Here is a 23,940-nt window from a genome sequence, read left to right as displayed (position 1 = left end):
CGAGGCTGGTACTCTCCCGTTTAAACATTTGGGAGTTTGGATTGGGGCAAATATGAACAACATTAATTGTTGGAATTTCATTATTGATATATTTGAAGCTAGATTGTCTCGTTGGAAAGCTTCAAGTTTATCGATTGCTGGCAGAATAACACTTATTAAATCGATTTTAGAAAGTTTACCTACATATTCTTTTTCTCTCTTTAAAGCTCCGACAAAGGTTATTGAATGTTTGGAAGTTCATATAAGAAGGTTTCTGTGGGGTAGCTCAGTCGAGGGGAGGAAAATACACTGGGTGGCATGGGATAGGGTTGTTTCCCCGGTGGATAAGGGTGGTCTCGGCCTAAGTAAATTAAGGGATACTAATGTTGCTTTACTTTCTAAATGGCTGTGGAGGTTTAAAAACGAGCCTAACAGCTTATGGAGAAGAGTGATCGGGGCTATACACGACACAAAGAGAGGTTGGTACCAAGTCCCGGTGAACAAGTACATACCTGGGACATGGAACAACATTGTTAAGTGCTTTGAATCAGTCAAGGTTGATGGTAAAAGGATCAGCTGCCTGCTGAAAGGGAGCCTGGTCAACAGAGAAGACATTAAATTCTGGATCGATAATTAGCTTTGTGATGAGCCCCTCAAAACGAAACTCCCCCATCTTTTCAAATTGGAGAATGACAAAAAGGCTCAGGTGGCTGATAGGATTGATATGCGCATGGGATATATACACAAAGTGTGGGACTGGACCAAAAATCCGTCCAAATTGGAGGAGTTGAGCGAGCTGGCCAATTTAGAGAGTATGCTGAACGGGGTCATGTTGAGCTTCAGATTGGACAGATGGGCATGATCAGGAAGTAAGGACAATATGATGACTGTTCGTAGTGTGAAAGATTTCATTACGGGCAGTCGAGATTATAGTGGAAGGTTCGTGTTCGAATGGTGCAAATGGGTACCTAGGAAATGTAATATCTTTTTGTGGAGGGCGGCAATGGACAGAATTCCAACCACTGCTGCTCTTCAAACCCGCAATTGTTTCATTGAAGACCCGCTGTGTGTTTTATGTGGGGAGGATGTGGAGAGCACGGAACATCTTTTTTGTAAATGTAGAATGGCTGCCAAATTCTGGCACTTTGTTCAAGGCTGGTGCAATACGTCCCCTTTTTTCATCTTCGATGTTAAGGATCTTTTGGTGTTTCACAAGCAGCAAAGAAAAAGCGATACTGAAAAGTTGGCTATTAAAGGCATCATCATGGTGAGCTGCTGGTTCATTTGGAAGGCAAGATGTGAGATTAAATTCGCAAGCGCGAGCAACAATGAGAGAAATATTATTCACAATATCAGGTTTATGGGATTTTTTTGGTTTCATAATAGGACCAAAAATGATAGGGTATCTTGGTTAGATTGGTGTTCCTTCAAGCTTGTGTAAGTATTTGTACATATATACTGTCGGTGTTTTTACCGGAATGTGATATTAATAGAAGTTTACTTTAAAAAAAAAAGGTTATTTGTTGTGTGTGTGGGGGGTGGGGGGGGGGGGGGGGGGGGGGGGGGGGGGGGGGGGTGGGGGGGGGGGTTCATTAATGCAACTAAGGTATATATATACTCCTTAATTACTAGCTAAGGGATATCACACATATGCAGAGAAGTAGCATTGATCTCGTTTGTACTTTGTATACTATGAGAAGAGTACGTACATAGTTAAATCCAAATCGACAAGTCTGGTCAATTAGTTTGAAGTATAAATGAATCGCGCGACTATAATAAAAAATTGAGTCAGTCGTTTGTTATAACATAAATATTCTACACTCTGCTTGGATTACTACTATTAAATATTCGGCTCAACTTAGACTCTAACAGCTTCATATATGGCAACTAAACTAGATTAGAGTAACGTATTTTTAAGCTCACTCTGCTTGTTTATGAGTTTGAGTGCATTAAACTTGTCTAATAATTAATCCAAGCTCTCATAAACGCATTTATAATTACTGGTCTAGTCGATTATTTGAATACTAAATTAGATAGCTTTCAAAGCATGCACATGTTTAAACTTGAGGACGTATATATATATATATGAATATCACGAATCCAATCGATGCATCCAATCGGATCCAAACAGGCATGTCAACCTAGCTATAGCCAGTTAGAGATTATGTATATATCGCAGCTCAATCACAAAAATACATTCATGGAATAGATGATTACCTGCTCGAACCCAACCGAACAAGCAATTATGGCAACAGATTATTGAGTCTTCCAAATCACCTCTATTCCATAAATTACGAGTAATACGCAAAAAAAAAATAAAAAATGATATGGGTATGTTTAGCACAAAAACTTCAAGCTGGGGCTCTGACTAGTGGAAGCTGGAGCTTGAAATGGGACTAGCTAGGAGTTGGAGTACCTATATTTCAACCCTTTTTACACAAGCTTTTATTTAAAGACTTTTTAGGGCTTTTAAGAGCTTTTTTGGTTGAAGCTTTTGATTTCAAGTGCATGTTCAAATTAACATGGCTACTATTTTGGAAAAAAAAGCTTATGTTTAAAAGCTTGGGACAAAGCTCCTAAAAGTCGTTTGCGAAACGGACACTATATATATATGATAGTATTATGATGTAAATTTATTCTTATTTAATTTCATTGTTTTTACCTATTCAAAATGCAATAACTTTTAAACACATGACTACTTCATCGAATAATCTGTTACATAGTCGTATGTTGTACGAAGAAATACTAAATACACGTAAGTAGAATGTAAGAGGATTAGGGTTTTTGTGATCATGATATCTTGTATGAAAATTTATTATGTTGATTAGAAAAGAATCAAGTATTATATATATATTTGGTAAAATGGCCAGATATTGAACTTCCTACTGCCGTGTTTTTATGGCCAAAAATTGGGCCATAGCTAGCTAGCTAGGATGCAAAAGGGAGGTGCCTAAAATAAAGGTGTAACATATATGATTAGGAAGTAATTGAAAAAATCATATATGGAAATATTATGTTGACTAAATTAAAAAGATTCAAAAGCCGTCACGATCGACAGCTGGTTTGTTTTATTCATATTTGGACAAAAATATTAAGCTTAGCTTATCACTAGAATTTGAGCAAATTTCTTTTAGTAAATTGTAAACTATTGTTTGCTTAATTCACTTCATCCAAAGTTGAATAACAATATCTTTGTTGATAATATAAATTTGTCATTTTGAATATATCTAAAAAGTTATTACTCGTAATTTCTTGTCAAATGATCTTGAACCTTATTCTACAACATTACTGTTTTACAACGGATATCATATATATATATATTAATTATGAGCTTCAATTCTCTTCTAGTTAAAAATCAAGAAATTAAGAACCTGTTGGATTACATAGCTTCCCACGAATTAAGCTTGCCTATCAATGCTCGATCATCATATTGCTTGATATGATCTCGAAGAATCTTCTTTTCTCGTGTTCTCGGCTTCCATCTTCCTTTTGTTAAAATCGACACAAATCTTCTCCCACGTCTCTTTACAATCATTTTCGGTTCGTTTATAACCCAAGAGAGACAATTCGAAAGCCACCTCCTCCCAAAGCCTCTTCATCATCACATCATGTTGTTCTTCATCAACAACAACATCTTGAAGAAATTTGCACTCCTTGTTTGCTCTTATATGAATCAAGCTAGAAATTTCTGACTCGCTCCAATTACCTTTACATTTCTCATTATTATCGCTAGAACAACAACCGTTTTCTTTTGAATTATTCCCCGATTTAACCCTAATTAGGGTTTGTAAGTATTCGAGTAAAGATTTGTCTCGAGCCTCAATTCGACCAACATGGCTAGCCCAAGCTTCATATTCTTGTTCCAATCGAGCCCCTTCTTGTTTCCTCCATTCTTCCTCAATAGCCACCCTTTCCTTTTCTTTACTCTCAATTGTACACAAAATCTTTTCCCCCCATTCTTCTTGTTTACTCATTAGTTGTGTGAAGTGCAACTCGATTGACGCCTCAATTGCGGCTATAATTCTTTTGTTTTTTAACTCATAATGATGAATATCACTACTACTACTAGTTCTTTTGTTCTTTTCATAAGATGGTGTTGTTCCATATTCGGATGAATAATTCGATTGGCTGCTTGGATCAACAATATTGATATTATTATTGTTATTCGTCGTATGTTGTTGATCTCCAAAGAGAGCTTCAAGTTGGCGAAAAAATCGATAGTGTTTACCATCATTTTTGCCAACTTTGCCTTCTTTAGTCTTCTTATAATACTTGTACAAATTTTCAAACTTTTCTTTGCATTTTCTTCCACTTCTTTGGTACCCATACTCCTCATTCATTATCCTACAATTCATCATAATGAAAACAAAATATAAAAGATTCATCAATTTCTACATGATACTTTGTAATACAAAAAGAGATATATATATATATTTGTAGCATACATACATACCTAGAGATTTCATCCCATAAAGGGGCTTTATGGTTAGAAGAAGTGGCTTCTTTGAAGCAATGGTCAAGTCGAGATCTAATTTCAAGAAGTGTAAGTGTTTCTTGTCTTGGCCATCTAATGGTAGTGCCACCTTGGTTTAAGTTGATCCCATCGGAAATGCCGTCCCAAACGGTTTGATGTGGATATGTATGCGGCGGTGCTGGTGGTAGCGGCAGAGATATGGTGGTGGTGTCATTAAAAGTATTATTATGTGGTGCATTAGGGTTTAGTACTTGATGCATGTAAATTGGTACTTCGGAGACAAGTGAAGGGATTGGTGTTGGTGAGTGAAAATGGAGTGATGGGTTGCCGGCGGTAAACGCAGGTTGGCCGTACCGGCCATGGTGATCCATGCCTTGTAAAGGGTTGCTTGATATAGGGTAATTGGATAAAAGAAGTATATCACTTATCTATGGACTCTTTTTTATAACAACATTGTACTCTTAGTTTTTTATATTTTCAATAATGATGTATTAAATGTGTACTACGTTTACTTTTGATGATAGATATTCATGTTTCTTCCATATATTCACTTGTACGGTTAGAAAGAAATTAAATTTTTTACATAACTGACACGACTGGTATGGTTTTTACCGATGTTTAAAACTCTGATTAATCAAGCCGGTTAAATCGGATTAACTCAGTATGAGTTGATAACCAGTTAAATGACACCCAATTTATTATGTTTGGATCGTTAATAATTTGAAAGTATGACCAATTTTTCACTTAACAAGGTAATTCAAACTCGGTTCAGGCGAATCGTTTTCTATTTTTTTTACCTTTTTTTTTAGCGAAAATAAAAAATAGTCACCAACTTTTTAGTATAGTAAAAGTATTTCTTTTATTTGAACATAGAGTTGACAGTTAGTAGTTAGCATGTAGCATTCGATATACTACAATGATATCTAATTGAGATGTAATTTTCCGATTTGATTGTATAGTCGGGTAAATTAACCGGTTGAAAACACTAAGAATTCTTATCACAAAATGATAAGGTTGATACTCTATTTAAATCCGAAAGTTTTTTTAATACAGATGTCACAAACTTACCGACATTCTTATGTGACTAAATTTGAAACTATGTTAAACAAACTAGCTGATTAAAAGGAAATTTCAAAATATGAAGGGGAATAGTGCACACAACTTTTAGGAGCAGACACGATCCGCTTGTCCCGCACACATCCATTCATTACTCTATTTCGAACAAAAAAATTGCGCACACCCAATAAACCGGTATCACAAAATATTCTTTGGGGTTTCTATATATATATGCTTTAAATACTTTTGAAGTTAGTTATTACTTTTTTTTTTTTTAAACAACAGCGTCATGCCTCTTCATCGTCCGGTAGAGATCGACCACGTCACCAGCACAGTCCGGTGGTGATTATACTTTTTACATACTGTAAATATTTAATTTGTATATTGAGGAACTATTTTGTTAGATTATATATAATATAAAAAGTCGATGAGATTTCCTTCCTTGTTTGGGTTACTAGCGAATTGTATTTTGACTCCAATCTAAAGGTACGTCTAACCGATTTTATTCTTTCCCGTAGTTGGTTCTAATTAATAATTCTTTAACAACTCCTAAGATATTTTGCTAGGACATGATTGGGTCGACTTGATATTTTCTTGTGAGAAAGCAAGACCTCTTGCCATTAAACTATGTAATAATTTTATGTTAGAAAACATGTTTAGTTTATGATTTATGTAAATAATTTTTTTACAATTGAATATCTATCTTTACTCATATCATCGCGTTTAGCGCATTTTTAATGTATAGTTGAGGCAAAACTTTTGATTATGTGCACATCTAGTTTTACATTCAAAATTTCAAATTGTTGAATAATAGGTCGAATAATTTTCTATAAGTGTGTATTATATTTATAATAACATATAAAGCAGTTAGATTTTTTATGTTATATATGTTATATGGAGTAGAGAATATATTTTGATTCAGGTTTAACGGTCTAACCGAATTTTCATTTCAGTCATTTCCCTAAGTCCCTAACCACCCTTAACTTATTTGTCTAAAACATCATTTAAGACGTAAGCCTTTTTATGAGAAATAAAATTCCTTACCATCAGATCACTAAATAATTGTATATATGTGTAAATGAATTTCAAACATGTTTAATAATGTACGTATTATTTATGATTTATGTGTAAATGAAATCGAGTTTGGTTTCCGCTCTCTCTCTCCCTGCTCTCTCTTCTCCTCTAACGGTAACAAACTTTCAGATCCAATCTGAGTTTGGTTTCTATAGACTGAGATCGATTGAGTTTTGAGATTGAGAGTTTGAAATCGAGATTATTTCTGGTTAAGTTTTCCACTCTAATGGATCTAACCCTATTTATTTCACCCCGGGCCGGAGGTCTCTTCCACGTCGATGGATCTGGAAGCAGCTTCTCTACCTTTGAGTAGGGGTAAGGACTGTCTACATCATACCTCCCCCATACCCCGGCATTGGCTTAGGCTGGAATTGGGTACCGTTGTTGTTATATGTATATTTTTTTATTACTATTTCATGTTTGTCCATGTCTTTGTGTTGTCAAGACGAGGTGCATTTTTTGGTTGACGTTTATTTATGACTTACCTCTTTGATTGACGATCGTTAGTTTTTCTCTGTTAAGAACCTAGCTCACATACATTGCACGTTTTTCTCTGTTAAGAACCTAACTCACATACATTGCACATGAAGGTAGTTTGGCCTTTTTCAACTACGTATCTTCTTCTCCAAAACTCTTTTTTTCTCTCATTCCTATGTTGAACATTCTTATAAACATCTCATTCCTATGTTGAACATTCTTATAAACACCATCAACCAACCAAAACTCTTTTTTTCTCTCATTCCTATGTTGAACATTATTATAAACATCTCATTCCTATGTTGAACATTTTTATAAACACCATCAACCAACCAGTGGCGAAGCCACATATGAATGTCAAAAGGTCAAAGCCCACCCCAACACTCTTGTTAACACTACTATAATAGTGAATTCCTATAATAGTATGTATTTTTCTATGAAAATTTAGCTCAAAAGTTAAATGTCCCATCCAAATCAAAATAATTGTAGCTTCTATTATTCATTTTTTAGTTTGGCCCGTACAATATATAATTTAATAATTTATGGTTTACAACCAATTAACCAAAAGTTATAGACAAATTATATAAAACCTTTTCGTTAATTATAACAGAACATTCAAAATCGGCAAAATTGCCTTGCACACATGCAATATTTGCCACCATAGTTAAATTACATTCATTGTGTTTTCTTTTAACATTTTTAAATTGTTTTTAAGAAATGTACATATGATACATCAAGTACTTTTTGTCATGTTCATATCGACCCGATAAAGAAAAAGTGACAACGCTCGTGTTGTAAATCATATATAATCGACCTTTTCTTTCGACCACTTTTTTTTTTTGAACGACAAACTCTAAGTAGTTGTCGACAAATTCTACTAGTTATCGAACCAATGGCCGACACGATATCGATAACATATTTCGCGTACGTAACTTTAACTTTCAAGTACTAAAATTAAATTGTTAACTTTAGGAGATGAAAACATGAAATGACTCGATGACTACGACTACGTACGTAGATTGGATATATATGTAGTAGTGTACAGTATAGGGTGAGTTGAGGGGTTCTGATTGCTTATTCCAGAAGCTGTCTAGCTAGCTACTTGTCTTTCTGACTGCTTAATTGACTTACAACACACACAAACAGTGTGAAGATGTGGTGCATGAATGTGTGTGTCTGTCTTCTTCTTTTTTCCCCCCCTCTATATATATTTTTCTATGGCTTTGGTGATAAATGTAAAATCAGTCAAGTCTTGGAATGTACACATATATATATTATTTGTTTTGATGGTTTCAGTATTGACAGTGTGTCAAGGCATACACTATCCCCATCTTACTTGATGTTCAAATAGTAGCAAATAGTGTATCCTAAGTATGCACATTTTATTTGGATATATAGCCTACTTAGGATCCGTTTAATTGGTTTGTGAATGTTTTTAAAGAAATTAAATTTTTTCAAAAGAATTAGAATTTTAAGGAATTAGAATCCGATTGGATTGGACTCCTTATTTTAAGAAATTCAGCAATTTTTTCAATATCCCCCATGCATATTGCCCTTAACTCACACATTAACTCTAATTATATATCTCTAAATACAATCAGACAAACACCCCACCAAGGCACCAATATCTAATTCTATGTCCAGACTGGTCTAGCACGACAACACCGTGCTTGGTGGGTCATGTTCTTATGTAAAAATTTTCTCTCTTTTTGTTTAGAGTGACGTTTTATATTGAATCAAGGCATGTAATTAGTACATGCACAAAATAACATTTTAAGCCAATTAAAAATAATAGATGTAACATACGCGCGCTGTGTGTCTTAATACTACTTCGAATGATTTAGGGCGAAGTTTCAATTAGAAGTGGGAGAACTAGTTAACAATCGAAAAGTTGTGGAAATTAGTAGTGGGTGATGACCAAGTTGATCCAAGATTTATTATTAGCATATATATACTTATATTGTATTAACACATTTGCTCTTTAAATCAGTTCAGTTTTTTTTTAAAAGAAAAACACACCTGATAATATTAGAGGTAAAGAAGTTTGCAAGAAAGTGTAATGCGTGACAAGTGACAACAGGCAAAAGTTGAGGACTTGATGTTATTTCCTATTTCTAGTCCACTAAGAAATTTCAGATGGTCCAACACCTCACCAAAAAAGAAAAATATATTTTCACGACACTTTTAGGACGGATCCAGCCCAGTTAGCTGGCGTGGACTTGGCCTCCTCAAATTTAGCCAAACATGAATATTTTTCTTTCCATCAGTTATTTAAGCACTTTGATAGTTTGATTGACCTATTTGGCTCTATATAATTTTTAGCCCTTTAAGATGATACTTCCTTCAATTAGAAAGGCACTGGCCCACTACCTTCGTCTAAAGATTTTAAACTTCCTTAGTTTTAGAACTTCAAACTTCTTTGTAATTAAGTTTTTCGTTTCAAAAAAACTTCTAATCAAGCTTTTGATCTCATAACTATTCAATTGAATATGTAATTTTAATCCTTTAAACTTAAAGTTTTTGTCGGAATTTTATTAAGTTATATGAACCAGGTAATAATTACACTTTTGATATTTTAACATTAGATTAATTCATCATGTCGTTTTTTAGTAATAAAGAAAACGTTGTAGCGCAAAAATAAAGAATCAAATGGATTGTGCTTCTTTTGTTGTTGGTTTGTAATTTGAAATTTGATTTGACTCAATTGGTTTATGACATATTAGGTTATTTGATTCACCATTGTAATAGTTAGGAAAGTGGTCAGGTAATATGTTAAGTTTAAGTTTTGAACTTGTTGCTGATTGTTTTACCTTCAATTGTCCTCAATTGTTATCATTTTTTTAAATTTAATTATGAATTTTCAATTTAATTATTAATTTAATTTAATTATTTGTTTGATATTATTATTAATCTAATTGTTTAACTATTAGTTTTAATTATCACACTTCTTAACACAACTTTGGTGATTTTCTGTCCTTTGAAACCTTGTATAAGCCCCTACAACCATTGTTTGGGCATATTCCTCAAAATTTATGAGTAAAACTACATCATCTTCAAATAAAGACTTCACAACATGCGAGCTAAACATCCATCCGTCCTATTTAAAATTAATCATTCATATATCTTTTTATTTTAAAGATACAATTAGGTTTTTTCCAATTAAAAAACTAATAGATTTAACTAAAATTAACAGTCCGAAGATAAGGATTTTCTCAAAAATAACCGGGTTTTTTTTTTTGTTGTTGAACTATGAGTATATGAAAAAGTATTGTTGTTGAACCCAAATTTGAATCTTTTTTAAAAAAATAAAAACATTTAGGGAAGTCAAATATAAAAAAATTAATATCCTCAATAATAACAATTTAAAAATTAAACCTTCCTTTTTGGATGGTAGACCAAGTTACTCAAGATTATCGGTTTTCAATTTCAATTGTTAATCGTCAGTTGAGTACATATACCATATTGAAAAGCGTAAATAGGTACGATACTTTCTGAAAAACGTTACTACAATTTGATGAAAGTACCTAATCTTTTTCATCATAACTTTTATCTTAATCATTAAATGAAATTAGGTACTTACATTAATAAGTTAAAAAACTACGATATGGTTTTTTATTAGGGTTTTGTTAAACAAATTCTAAAGGTTTCAGTCAAGTTACATAAAATGATTGTATATCTACCATAAAATTCAGAAGGTAAACTTTTAATATGGAAAGTACATTTTTTTTTATGCGTAAGCACGTTAAATGCAGCTCTGCATTATTATCCCTCATGTTTCTAAATGTTTATTTTTTTTGAAAACAAACAAAGCTTTTTTTATCGTCATGTGCTTAATTTTTGTAAAATTTTCGAGTGGGTATTTGGTTGATCAGGTGAAGAATGGAAATGAGTATAAAATCCAAACCTAATCTATTAATGGATATGAAAATTCCATTAATATTTTGTACTCGTAGTTCATACTCATTTCTCACAATCAAATATTTATATATCAACTATCCATTCATACACTTTTTTGATTCCCAAATCCCCAAATCAAACACTTTCGTAATTTTCTACTTTAGCCAAATTTGGGTTCAATTCGTCCATATTCATGTACGATCGGGAGGTGATGAACTTGATTATAGTTTGGTATAGCAGTTGGTCTCGTTAAGTCATAAAATATTTAATACTGGCTCTTTAAATTATATGTGACATAATTTAAAGATCTAAATTAAGCAAGGAACGAAGGTGTTCAAGTTGCCAACTACAACCTTTGTCAACATCGAACAACCTTTGTTTTTCCCTTCCACGCAAATAGCAAAGTCTACCATCGGTCTACATTGGTCCACGTGTCCTAATTCTAAAACGCTTGTTAAATTTGACTAGATTAATTAAAATTTAACTAATATTCTATTATCTATGGTGTCAATAAAACGGGGCATTATTATTGCTTTATACTATTCTGCATAAGTAACAAATAAATCTATTAATTACGTTTTATAAGATATATTTACTATCATCATGTTTTTAAAAGGAGTAGATTATTTGCTTACAAAAAGTTTTTCTATGTAATTACTTATCTAAAAACATGAAAAATCTTCTTAATTAAAATGAAGAATCTCTATATAGCCTGGATACACATCCTATATATTAAATCTAAGTATAAATGTCACATTTATTATTTCTCCAATTAAATGACTGCTAACTGTTTTGTATCTTTAGGTTAAAATTCATATGTATAGTACACTAGCTATTAGCTAATTAATGTATATAACCGTAACAAAGCATGGAATATATATCAATTTACAAACAATCTTTCAAGTGAATAGTAAGACAGTACTGGAACCTAAAACCCGTGAAAGACGGCATTGAGAGTTACTTTTAGTAATTCAACTTGAGTAAATGACTGATGATGAAGGAGCTTGTCTGGTTCTTGATTTTTTAAAATCCTTTTTTGTATATTTTTTTTCATGAGTTATCTTTTTTAATAAAATAATTTATTTATATATACTAGCATTTATCTTGCAAAACACAAAGACCTTTTTAATTATTATCAATTCTTGGTATTATTATTATTATTATTGTTATTATTATTATTATATGCCCATAAAAAGAGACCCACAAAGCCACAATGCCATACACATAAACCCAACCATCTAGCAAATGTACAAATACATTCAAGCCATAGCTATCACTTCAAAATATCATATATATTGCACATATAAGTCGAATATATATTTCCAGGAATTATAAATCTTATCATCATGCATTTGGATAAACATAAGATTTAAATCACAATCTCGTTTAGTTTTATAAAAACTCTAAATATTACCTTGGATTAAAACAAAAATATAATCATTTCCAAATCAAAAGTATAATAATTATAGTATATATCTTATATACTAAAAAGATTTTCCGATAAAAACAAATCATTTCTTGGTGAACACGTGAAATTCCGTGCCAAACACGTGCACAAGCATCTTCCTATTCTCCACACACAGCTCATGCTGACAACCGTCGATTTCTCCAACTAGCTATAAAACCTAATCAAACGGACTATACAAGTCTAAATTAATCACTTCACACCATATCATTCTTTTATTTCATTTCAATTCATTCACCATATAAATATGAATAAATAAATCTTTCAATTTCTCACATTCAGTTTACAGTCCTAATTGTTTTTATTTTTATCAATCCGGTGATGCTCGGAGACGTACTTTGTGAACGTTCAAAACACTGGTGTCTAGGTCACGGTTCACCTAGTCATCATTACGGACATCATCGCCGACAATTTTCACACAAATGTTTCCCGACAAAACTATGCGATCCAGTCGTGTCAGCTTCATTATGGCACGATATTCTTCCGTCTGCGAATGATGTACGGATGCATAATATAAGTCCTGTTGGTGAAGGCTCATGGAACGTCGCTTGGGATGTTCGTCCTGCACGTTGGCTGCATCGTCCTCACAACGCTTGGTTGCTCTTTGGCATTTGTGCTTATCTTGCTGCCCCGCCTCTCGAGTTTGTAGAGACCGTTAGTGAACCTGCTGTTGTCGCGGATATTGTTGATAATGGAATTTGTTCTAAAAGTGTTGTATTAAATTCAACAAATTATCGCGTCACAGGTAAAAAAAATAGAAAAACAAAAAAGAAACAGAATAGGGTGCTAAACCCTATTCTATATATTTATGATAAACCCCAGGAATAAATAATTAATCATGTTATTTCCCAGTTATTGTTTGGAAAATTGTTAGTATTGGGTGTGTTTTAATTTTGTGTAAATAATTGGTGTTTTGTATGATTGTTTGATGGAAATATATACAAACAGGTGTTCCGGCGGATGGGAGATGCTTATTTCGGGCCATAGCTCATATGGTATGTTTGAGAAATGGGGAGGAAGCTCCTGATGAGAATCGTCAAAAAGAACTTGCTGACGAATTAAGAGTTCAAGTAAAATCTTTTGTTGTTTGATGCTAACATTTATTGGAGTTTCAGAATCATTTTTATGTATCTATGATGATGTGTTTATGATTACATAGGTTGTGGATGAGCTCGTGAAAAGACGAAAGGAGATTGAATGGTGAGTATTTTGCTTTCTGTTTTTACGAGTTGTCAAAGATAGGATTATTTCAAACCAAAAGTAGCTTGGTTAAAGTAGGGGTGGAGGGTTGCCGTGTTGCCGGGTTCATATAGCTCAACCCAAACCTAGCCCATTTAGTTATAATGTCGAAAAGTTGTACCTAAACCCAACCCATATAATAAACAGGGTAGTCGTGTGAACTGTTGAACCCATGCTAAATCAAAACCTACATAATAGATATAAGTTTTCTGAAATTTTGAGTCCACACAATATGTAATATGACCCTGATCCCTGATATAGACAAACAGAAAATATATGATATACATTAAATGTTAGGATAAAAAGCTAAGAAAATACATGTGTTAATCGTGTGACCCGTTTATGACCCAAACTCATAGCAACCCTCTCATTTCATGTCGTGTTGGAAATTGCCACCTGTAGTTGAAATTTGAAAATGTAATTCAGCTTAATTGTAATTAGTCACTGTATTATGTTTCATAAGGTTTATTGAAGGAGATTTTGATGCTTATATCAAGAGGATCCAGAAACCTTTTGTATGGGGTGGAGAACCTGAGTTGTTGATGGCTTCTCATCTTCTTAAGTGAGTTCTCTATGCCATATTTATCCTATGCATATACCTCAGTTTAAGTTGACACTATATATATTCATGATGATCTGTTTATGCCTATGTGTCATAAGAGCTTCTACTTAAGCCCACTTTAGATGTCATCCTTCTTATGTACAGGGCATCATTAAACTTTAATCATTGTATTGAATTAGTTCAGTAAATAATCTTTACCTGTTTAGGATTTGTCACTATAGACAGGCTTCTATATCCATATTGTATTGTGGTCACGGTCCATCTAAGAGCAATAATAAAACGGATTCCTTATATTTCCAAGCCGAAAGGTCAGATGTGCTTGCTATGTGCATATACTGATTTTTGAAGAGTTGAACATATATACATTGGCCTTAGTTCTTTTCCATTGTATCTGTCTTCTTTTATGAGGAAGATATTTGTTCTACATGATTTTGTTACCCTTACATTGTTAGTTTAGGTTACATTACATTAAATTTCAACTTTTGACTCGAGTTTACATTAAGGTTATACTTGTCTCATTATTATGGTTGTGTTGATAGGACTACTATATCTGTGTACATGCTCCAGAGGGGTTCAGACAACTTGTCTAAGATTGCAACCTATGGTGAAGAATACGAACAACCTCAAAGTAATCCAATTAAAGTTCTATTTCATGGCTACGGTCATTATGACATATTGGAAGACATATAGCACACTGCGTGTTCTTTACTGGTACTAACAATTGGTAAGCAAGGCCTTTGCTTCCACCATCGACTGATTCTCTATTCAAGATCTACGCAATAGGCTTGTTGCATTATTATGTCCCTTTTCAGGTTCATATACAGATCAATACTTATATATCATGATCATTGGTCATGATGGGTTTCTTATGCCACTGTTTTGGTGCAATTTGAAATTCAGATATTCATATATTTTTTGTTAGCTGAATTAACATAGCCTTGTGTAAAACTCAAGGCTTTACTCAGCTTTGTGTAAATATAACTCTAAGGTTAAATTAGATTAACTGTCCAACATTCGCTTGGTGTATATGGGCCTGTCACTCATGTGAATTTAGGAGTACACGTCAAGTAAAATTATGATTGACCTCCTACAGATTGAAGCCTCGAGGAGTCTAATACCAATTAAATAAAGGATATGACATTATAGCTAGACCTTAATTACATTTGAATTTTTCGACTTCATAAAATAGCAGCAGAAAGCAAGTCTTACAAGTTTTGTAGAAGGGAAACAAACAAAGTAAGTTATTTTTTCATCTGTATGACCAAATTGACACAAAAAGACGTGTACCATGCTATCTTTGCAAAGGTATAAGATAATGATTACCGTCTTATAGCTGCCGATTTTTGCATTGCATTGGTTTAATGATTGTTTAAAGAGAAGTTTCCAAGAAATGATGCAGCTTTTTATCAAGATACTTTGTTGATTCTTCTTCTATGGTCAATGGGGGTATAAGATACTTTGGCCTTAGCAGTATCATTCTCCAATGGCAGATGTATTGTGAGGCAGATTTTTGAGAACCTCAGGATCTGGTAAGGGCTCGGACCCAACTCCCATGTCGGTCAACAAGAAAACTTGTTAATTATCTTGGGTGTGGTCCTTGGGGAATTGGGAAAGGGTCACATCTGGTTCTGAATGAGACTCAAGGCTTAAGGTGTTGAAAGTTGAAACAACCTTTGGAGAAAGTCAAGATACTTATAGTTGGTATCTCATCTATTGGAGGTGTTGTGACTGTACTGAATTCTTGTTTTGTGTTCTATTTTTTTGTTTGCTTGGCCAAGTTAGGTTTTTCTCACTCAATCTTTGTCCTTGGGTCGGCTTGGAATCTTAGAATATTCTTTTTGGAGATTGCTGTATAATTATTACCTTTCTGGCTAGAGATTTAACAGAGAAGAGAGAGTCTGCCTAATGGAGAACATGCAGTAACCAGGCCAACATTTGAGCGTGTAGGTTGATAAAAGCATTTTCTAAACCCCTGTGGAGGGTCGGCCCAGCTCAGGAACCCATGTTCTTAACCCAGTTACATTTAGAACATATCTGTCCAGGGAGAAATAGGTGCTAAGCAACTAAACAAGATTTCTTTGATTTTTTTTCCGAAGATAAGAGAACACTAACCATATGATTATATCAAAACCATCTCAAGAATCAGCAAGTTTCATAGAATACTAGAATGTATAACCAGTGTAAACAGAGGTATTATTGGTTTGGCATGTCGAGGCTTTTTTACATAGATGTATGTGGCGTTATCAGGATATCTTGTCACCGTTTTTGATTATTTCCTTTGTCAACCCCGATATTCATCTAGTGAAGTTTCAAATATGGTCACTCCAATATGTTTATCTAACGAAGTTTCAAACTTGAGACCTCTCTTGATAAAACAAGCAGCCTAACTAATGTTTTAAAAACCAGTTTTTATGTTGAACCGGAAAATTTTCCGGGGCTGGTTCAAACGGTCGGATCGGTTAGACGTACTTACCATTTTTTATGTACAAGATTTTCCATAATTAATTTACCTTGTAAGATATAGTTGTGAAGCTTTGAAGCCTGAGCATATGTTTGAACCCGTCATTTTATATTAGACATTTTAAAATTTGGTGGTGTATCTTGACTTCAACACAACGACGTAATAGACCCTCTACTCACTGTCTCATAAACTATTGTTCCGTTTGAAAAATACGATTACTAATTTATTCTGAACTTTAAAATTTGCACGAAGAAAAATAACCACTTGATTATAAAACTAGCTAATCAACCCGGGTTAACGTATAAACATTTTGCAGTAAACCAAATGATACCGAAGTAGCTTTAAAATATGTCGTCATATTAAATGTATACTACCAGCGTTAAATAAGTTGAAAAATTGCAACAAGTTATTATGTAAAAACAAAATCAAATGGAAACAAAAGTTGTGTCGTTGTGGACACGCGTTAAAATACATACGATTGGTAAAAACAAAAAAGTAAAACCGTTATTAAGTAAGACACCATAATTTTTGGCCTATTATAACGACAATTTAAGATGATTAAAATCTTACATATCAATATGGATATTTAATTTAATAAAAATCTATATTAATGATATATATTTAAAAAAAAAGAAAGATATTTCAAATTTTAAATTAATAAAGTATGATAATGATATCATAATTAAATTAAAAGGATGTGTAGAAGAACCATACAAGATAATTTTTTAAAAAATTTATGTTAATCACAATTTTATCTTATTTATATAATAGAATAGACTTTTATTAATCGAGAACTGTCAGCAGGGGTGTCGTTGGGATGTGTTAAAAGAGGACACAAGCTTAAAGACCCAATTTTTATAGAGACATAAAAGTATTTTGTGGGAGTTTAAGCTAATAAAAAAAAGAAGTAAAATTATACTTGTTAAGGTTGTAATTAACGTGCTTAATATAGTTATATTTTTACCATAAAATTTAAGAAGTAAACATTTGATATGAAAATATACAATATTTTTATGTACGTTAACTATAAACTACAAAGCTACAAGGCTGTATTTAGCAATTTTTTCAGGAAATTATTACAAAGTATTATAAACTTTTTTGGTATAATGAACAATCCTTAAACGCTATTAACGGATGTATATTCTTGCGGCTTTACAAATACTATACTTGAATTTATATATGGGAAATGATAAATTCCCAGAAAAAATAGCTTAAAAATTCTCTTATCAACTTGATCATGACTGATGATCTACGCAAACTATCATTTACTTTGTTCATTAATTTTAACATCTTCATCTAATATACTTATAATATGATACCTATAATAAAATTATTTACAACATATATCACTCAACCCTAATAGTTACACTAAGGTGGTGTTTGTTTATGACTTAATAAATTAAGTCATGACTTAATCAAAAATTCTTAATTCATTAAGTCATCAAAAGTGCTTGTTTTCTTGACTTAATAAACAAAAAACAACTGTATTGACTTAATCCATACAGACATTATTTATCCATTCTGTCTCATTTTAAGTGTCTTAATTTGACTTTCAAAACCTTATTTATTAAATTTTGATCGTAAATATTTTTTTTTATGTATTTTTATAATAGTTGATGAAGCTTATATATTTAAAAACACATTAAAAGCTTAATATATTCATATATTTTATATCAAGTGTTATATAATACAAAAAAATATCTGCAGTCAATGTTCAACGAAAAAGCTTTGAAAGTCAAACTAAAACAACTAAAATGTGAAAGAGATACTATCAATTTCTTTTACATTTATAATCACACTACTACTATTGTCGCCACTACCGCCACCGCCAATCCGCCACCAACACTCAAACAGTTCATCACAAACTTGACAGATACACGCCCTGGGATAATTTCTCTATTGCGCTAAAATTCCCATCTTAATTCACATCCCAAACGAATTAAACCGTTTCACCTTTTCAAGAATATATAAAGGAAAATGATTAATCCTCTTAATAGAATGGTTTAAAAATTCTCCTAACTATCATATGAAGACATGTGGTAAAATCAGGGGTAAGTAAGAAAGAGAATTAGTGGATACCACATCTAACCTTCTTATAGTTTTATGAAGATTTTTAAGCTATTTCTCATTTTCCATATCTAAATATTTCAATAATAAATATATAATCTGTGAGTAAGGTTCATGTGGCAGCTATTCACATACACACACACACATATATATATAAACATAGATAATTATGAGCATGGTATCCGCGCAATGCAGCGACAGTAGTGGGGAAGACGGTCTGCTTGATTAAGAATTTTGGGTAGTTACGTAAAGAAAAAACACAAAAAAGTGTAAGGACGAATAAGGTATTTTAAAGACAAATATTTAATAGGGGAGAGAGAATTTACTTTATTAAAAAGTAAAAATAAGTATAATATGATAATTCATATATAAACAAACATGTTTATATATATCATTTGCATAAAAACATTAAAGTTATAATATAATAATTATCATGATTCTTTCTATTAAAATGTTACGTACTATATATACTAGTACTATACTATGTGGTATATATAAATCCAGCCATATAGGCCGACTTTGAAAACATCACTTCCACTATCTTCCAGTCACTTAATTAGCTTGACTTTTGCTGTAGAAAAAAAAGAAGACAAAAACTTATAGCTCTCTCTCACTGCTATTCATGGGGACGGTGGCTCCCACCTCCAGGGATTTATCTCTGCCGGTCACCAAGGATTTTACATCCACCGGAGGTGCAGCTCCCAAGAACCAGCTGGATGCCGGAGCTTTATTTGTTCTTAAATCTCGAGGTATCATAATTCCTACATGCATATGTATATATATATATAAGCCTTGTATATATCTCTAACTTTATATATCTAAGCATGGGTGGTTGTATTGATGGTATATCCTGTCTTTAGACTACAAAAACTAACGAACTGATGTGGTTTCATATTATGACAACCTATATATATATATAAGTTGGAATAATTCACAATCTGAGGAGCTAGACATATATTTTCCTTTATTTATTAATTAGTAGTAGTTCTTGTCTTTCCTAGAAAAATATCATTTGTAGAAAAATATTTAGTTACTAGTAGATATCGAAGTTAATTGATGGTTGTTTTATATTGTGTTTCGAAAATGATTATCCGGCTGATGTTCCGGCCATATATAATTTGCATATAATGAGTCTTTGGAGTTTGGATATACTAGTAAACTAATCTTAATTTGATTATTACAGTACAACAACAAACATATATAACACTTCTTACTTCTTATTACAGTTTATTTGATTAGTAAAAATTAAGTCTGTTATATTCAATTTGAGTAATTTGTGAAGTAGTCTCACTATTTTATGTCACATAATCACTGTTTACGTGATTCCAAACTTGGTCAACTATAACATGTTTTATTACAATTTAATGATCAACACTGGACCATACTGAGCCACAGAGTCACCATCTCTTGGAATAGTCAAACATTTGACAAAAAAAAAAAAAAAACTCACGTGTACACTTCCTGCTAAACGAAAGATGACACAACACATAATCTCTTTTCCGACTTTTCGATACACAGGCTCTGTCCAGGATATCCAGAGATGCATGGTGAACCAAGTTTGACTCATATGTACGTGGTGGTGTAAATTGTTCTTTTTTTTTCTTTTTTTTTTTTTGACTAATTCCAACCATTTCCTGGTCACCTCAAGATATTTGTCTAAAACATGATTCGAACCTGAGACCTTTTACGTAGAAACAAGTGTATGTAGACCGATGATTCTATTATTGATGTTTTCTTTTATGTTGTTTATTCAACTCTTTTTTTGAACCGGTCAAAAGTTTTCATTAAAAAGATGAATTAGTTGTACATACAGAGATTGCATGAACAAGCCAACACCATACAACTGAAAATGCCACCGCTAACTAACTATCTTGACTAACTGATTAGTGATTACATTTGTCAAACTACAATCTTAATAGAAGACGAATATATAGACGAGGTGGAATTGTGGGTTATATGAATTGGAAGGTTTTTTTATAGTTTCATATATTATGTATATATACACATTATGAAGTTATATCGTATGATCATGCGTAGGATCATGGTTGCATAGTGGTTACCATTTAACTACCGCGATTGTAGCGCCAGCACTACTAAGCATACCCTTTGCCTTGGCATTATTGGGGTGGGAGGGTGGCGTGGTGGTGCTGGCGCTTGCTGGAATCATCACATTCTACTCCTACAACCTCCTCTCTCTAGTCTTGGAACATCATGCCGAGCTTGGTCATCGTCAACTTAGGTTCCGCGACATGGCCCATGATATTTTAGGTAACATTTCACAAATATTACTATCTCAAACATATGCATATCAGCATTAGGTTAATTGGTCCAACTCATTTAATAGGTCCGGGATGGGGGCGGTACTACGTGGGCCCACTTCAGTTGGGCTCGTGCTATGGTGCGGTTATTGCTTGTATTCTACTTGGAGGGCAGAGTCTCAAGGTGAGAATAAACATTTGAGTATTTAATACCCCAACATAAGTACATCATTACTTATATAAAGTTTAAATGTCTACATCTGTTGTGCAGTTTATATATTTGTTAGCAAAACCAGATGGTAGCATGCAATTATCTCATTTTATAGTGATATTTGGAAGCTTTACACTCATTTTGGCCCAAATTCCATCTTTCCATTCCTTGAGGCACATAAATCTTGTCTCACTCATTCTCTGTTTTGCTTATTGTGCTTGCACAACTGCTGGTGCAATTTACATCGGTACGTTAAAAAACTGTTTCATGATGATATATTTTTTTTCTCCATATTTCGTATTAATCGTTTTGTTAAAATCAAGAAGTCAAATTTAAAAAAAAATGCAGGGAATTCGAATAAAGGACCTCCTAAGAACTATTCCTTAACCGGGACTGGAATAAATCGCATTTTTGGTTTCTTCAATGCCATTTCAATCATTTGTACAACATATGGCAATGGAATTATTCCTGAGATACAGGTTTTTCTAGTGAATTTCTTCATCATGACTATAAGCTTTACACGGTAGTAATTGATGTCTTTGATGTTGGAACAGGCCACAATAGCAGAGCCAGTCAAGGGGAAAATGTTCAAAGGGCTACTTGTTTGTTATGCAGTCGTTATCTCAAACTATTTTAGTGTTGGAATTTCAGGTTATTGGGCTTTTGGTAACCAAGTGGATAGTTCTGTTCTTCAAAATTTTATGGTGGGTTCTAACCCGTTGTTACCCAAATGGTTCCTTCTTATGACGAATGGCTTCACTGTTTTGCAAGTTGCAGCGTGTACTTTGGTAAGTTGCTTGTTTCTCTTTGTCAAATACTCCTTCCGTTCCAATTTATATGTCATAGTTTGACTTTTTGGGTCTTTCTTATTTAACTTTGACGGTAAATATATTTGTTTGTGTTATATAATACTTCATGTAAAATATGTGAATGTATTGAGTTCTAAATTTATTTTTCATTGATATAACCTTTATCAAGTATTATATAAAACAAACAAAAATATCTACGGTCAAAGTTGCAGAAAAAAGATTGAAAAAGTCAAACTAGACATTTAAATTTGGATGGAGGGGTGTATACGCCTAGATATCTTGATATAAAGTTAAATCTTGTGGACGATACAGGTTTACTTGCAACCATCAAACGTGGTTTTAGAACGTAGATTTGCAAATCCGGAAAAGGGTCAACTCTCATTGCGAAACTTTGTGCCTCGGCTAATATCAAGATCGCTATCAGTTATCATCGCAACCACATTTGCAGCAATGTTGCCGTTCTTTGGAGACATAATGGCATTGTTTGGTGCATTTGGTTGCATACCTTTGGACTTCATTCTGCCTATGGTTTTTTACAACTTGACATTCAAACCGTCCAAGAAAGGCTTGATCTTTTGGTTGAACACAGTGATCGGTGTTGCATCAACAGGGCTATCCTTAATTGGGGCTGTGGCATCTGTACGACAGATCATTCTAGATGCTCGAACATACCGTTTATTTGCTAACATGTAGGCTGTGTACGCACAGCTATAACTTTGTATCAATTGTATACGAAATTCAGTATTTTCGTATAATACATTAACGTACGTATGCTTATTATATACTCGTACGTGTTTATATTGAGGTTTATATGGATCCCCATGTATCAAATTATGGTCCAAAATCTATAATATGTATTAATCTAATAGACAGGTTTATCGCGTGTATTCAATTTTTTAAAATTTTATGTATCCATGTATACATAGCTAAATCGATTAAAATTGAGATCAAATTCTGGAAGGAATAAAATTGAGAATCATTTCGCTTGAGATTCCAAGATTGCAATACTTTTGAGGATCAAATGACAAAATGAGAGCTGAAATGATAAGTTGTGATATTGGATTTGTGCAACATATTAAGGGTAGTTTATTGCTTATGCATTGTAGAATTAGTAGTGACAATGAAATTCATGTTTTTTTAAGGATGACAATTGTATGGGGAGTGATATATCTACGTCACTTTTTAACAATCTACAACAATTGTATCTATTTTACTGTATAACGTACAATTGTACAATGTTTGTATTGGTGTAGATGACTAAAAGTAGTCGTAGATATATATATATCACTTCCCTAATTGTATTCCCTAATTGTATTGTAAAGAAAAAAAAAAGATACAAGACCAGAGTTGATGAATTGTGCATATGAGACAAGTGCAGACATCGTTATAAATGAAGTTAGTACTTACACAGTTAGACACATTAATTCAAATATAGTTACTGGAGTTATGTAAATGTTGGGCGTGTCCAGTGTCCAACATAGGCTAAAACCCCAACTGTATCCTTGTCTCCTCATGAAGGGGTTCCTTTCTGTTGACATAGGTTCGAATCCTAGAAGGATTAAAGGTTTTCTCCCAATTAAGTGTAATGCCCTTGGGCTGCTTGGTTGGGGTTTTCCCTCCTCCGTGGTTCCCTGACGCACGGTTGTTGTTCCTTGAACACATCCTGCCTGGTGGGTGTAGAGAGCATATATGGGGTCTAACAAACTCTGAGGTTCAAGGGCAGTCGTCTCGTTAACGTTAAAAAAAAGGATGAGGTATATATGTTAGTGGTATTGATAAAAGTTAGAATATATATAGGGAAAAGTTATTTTAGGGACTCCTTATTTTAGGGATCATTAGGGACTCGTGTTTTTTGTAACTTACATACCACCATGATCATCTCCGACCACCACACATGATCATTTTCTTATT

The 23,940-nt window shown here is 33.1% G+C and overlaps 3 protein-coding genes across 3 annotated transcripts; 2 read left to right on the top strand and 1 right to left on the bottom strand.

Moving 5' to 3' along the window:
- Positions 1-3,227: 3,227 nt before the first annotated feature.
- Positions 3,228-4,824, bottom strand: LOC122588080 (trihelix transcription factor PTL-like). The gene is made up of 2 exons (XM_043760222.1): positions 4,433-4,824; positions 3,228-4,323 (listed from the first exon to the last, which is right to left on the bottom strand). Exons 1-2 carry the CDS (start codon positions 4,822-4,824, stop codon positions 3,405-3,407), a joined length of 1,311 nt encoding a protein of 436 aa, XP_043616157.1. The 3' UTR covers positions 3,228-3,404.
- A 7,782-nt stretch (positions 4,825-12,606) lies between these two features.
- Positions 12,607-16,495, top strand: LOC122588649. Its single transcript, XM_043760804.1, has 5 exons — positions 12,607-13,167; positions 13,371-13,492; positions 13,582-13,622; positions 14,125-14,223; positions 14,763-16,495. The coding sequence occupies exons 1-5, from the start codon at positions 12,744-12,746 to the stop codon at positions 14,911-14,913; spliced, it is 837 nt and encodes a 278-aa protein (XP_043616739.1). The 5' UTR covers positions 12,607-12,743; the 3' UTR covers positions 14,914-16,495.
- A 2,772-nt stretch (positions 16,496-19,267) lies between these two features.
- On the top strand, positions 19,268-22,839 carry LOC122588885 (GABA transporter 1-like). The gene is made up of 7 exons (XM_043761105.1): positions 19,268-19,500; positions 20,789-21,019; positions 21,096-21,193; positions 21,281-21,467; positions 21,569-21,699; positions 21,775-22,008; positions 22,342-22,839. Exons 1-7 carry the CDS (start codon positions 19,374-19,376, stop codon positions 22,720-22,722), a joined length of 1,389 nt encoding a protein of 462 aa, XP_043617040.1. The 5' UTR covers positions 19,268-19,373; the 3' UTR covers positions 22,723-22,839.
- Positions 22,840-23,940: the final 1,101 nt, after the last annotated feature.

Source organism: Erigeron canadensis, chromosome 2 (assembly GCF_010389155.1).
Source record: "Erigeron canadensis isolate Cc75 chromosome 2, C_canadensis_v1, whole genome shotgun sequence".
NCBI classification, from domain to species: Eukaryota; Viridiplantae; Streptophyta; class Magnoliopsida; order Asterales; family Asteraceae; genus Erigeron; species Erigeron canadensis.
This window is presented reverse-complemented; position numbering and strand designations above follow the sequence as displayed.

What these genes read in the sequence shown, in the direction of transcription:
- LOC122588885 (XM_043761105.1), top strand. Translation starts at nt 19,374, where the DNA reads ATGGGGACGGTGGCTCCCACCTCCAGGGATTTATCTCTGCCGGTCACC. An exon ending in ATTTGTTCTTAAATCTCGAG is followed by an intron (nt 19,501 to 20,788) that starts GTATCATAATTC and finishes GATCATGCGTAG; the next exon opens with GATCATGGTTGCATAGTGGT. An exon ending in AAGTTGCAGCGTGTACTTTG is followed by an intron (nt 22,009 to 22,341) that starts GTAAGTTGCTTG and finishes TGGACGATACAG; the next exon opens with GTTTACTTGCAACCATCAAA.
- LOC122588649 (XM_043760804.1), top strand. Translation starts at nt 12,744, where the DNA reads ATGCTCGGAGACGTACTTTGTGAACGTTCAAAACACTGGTGTCTAGGT. An exon ending in AACAAATTATCGCGTCACAG is followed by an intron (nt 13,168 to 13,370) that starts GTAAAAAAAATA and finishes ATATACAAACAG; the next exon opens with GTGTTCCGGCGGATGGGAGA. An exon ending in ATGGCTTCTCATCTTCTTAA is followed by an intron (nt 14,224 to 14,762) that starts GTGAGTTCTCTA and finishes TTGTGTTGATAG; the next exon opens with GACTACTATATCTGTGTACA.
- LOC122588080 (XM_043760222.1), bottom strand. Translation starts at nt 4,824, where the DNA reads ATGGATCACCATGGCCGGTACGGCCAACCTGCGTTTACCGCCGGCAAC. An exon ending in TTATGGGATGAAATCTCTAG is followed by an intron (nt 4,324 to 4,432) that starts GTATGTATGTAT and finishes GATGAATTGTAG; the next exon opens with GATAATGAATGAGGAGTATG.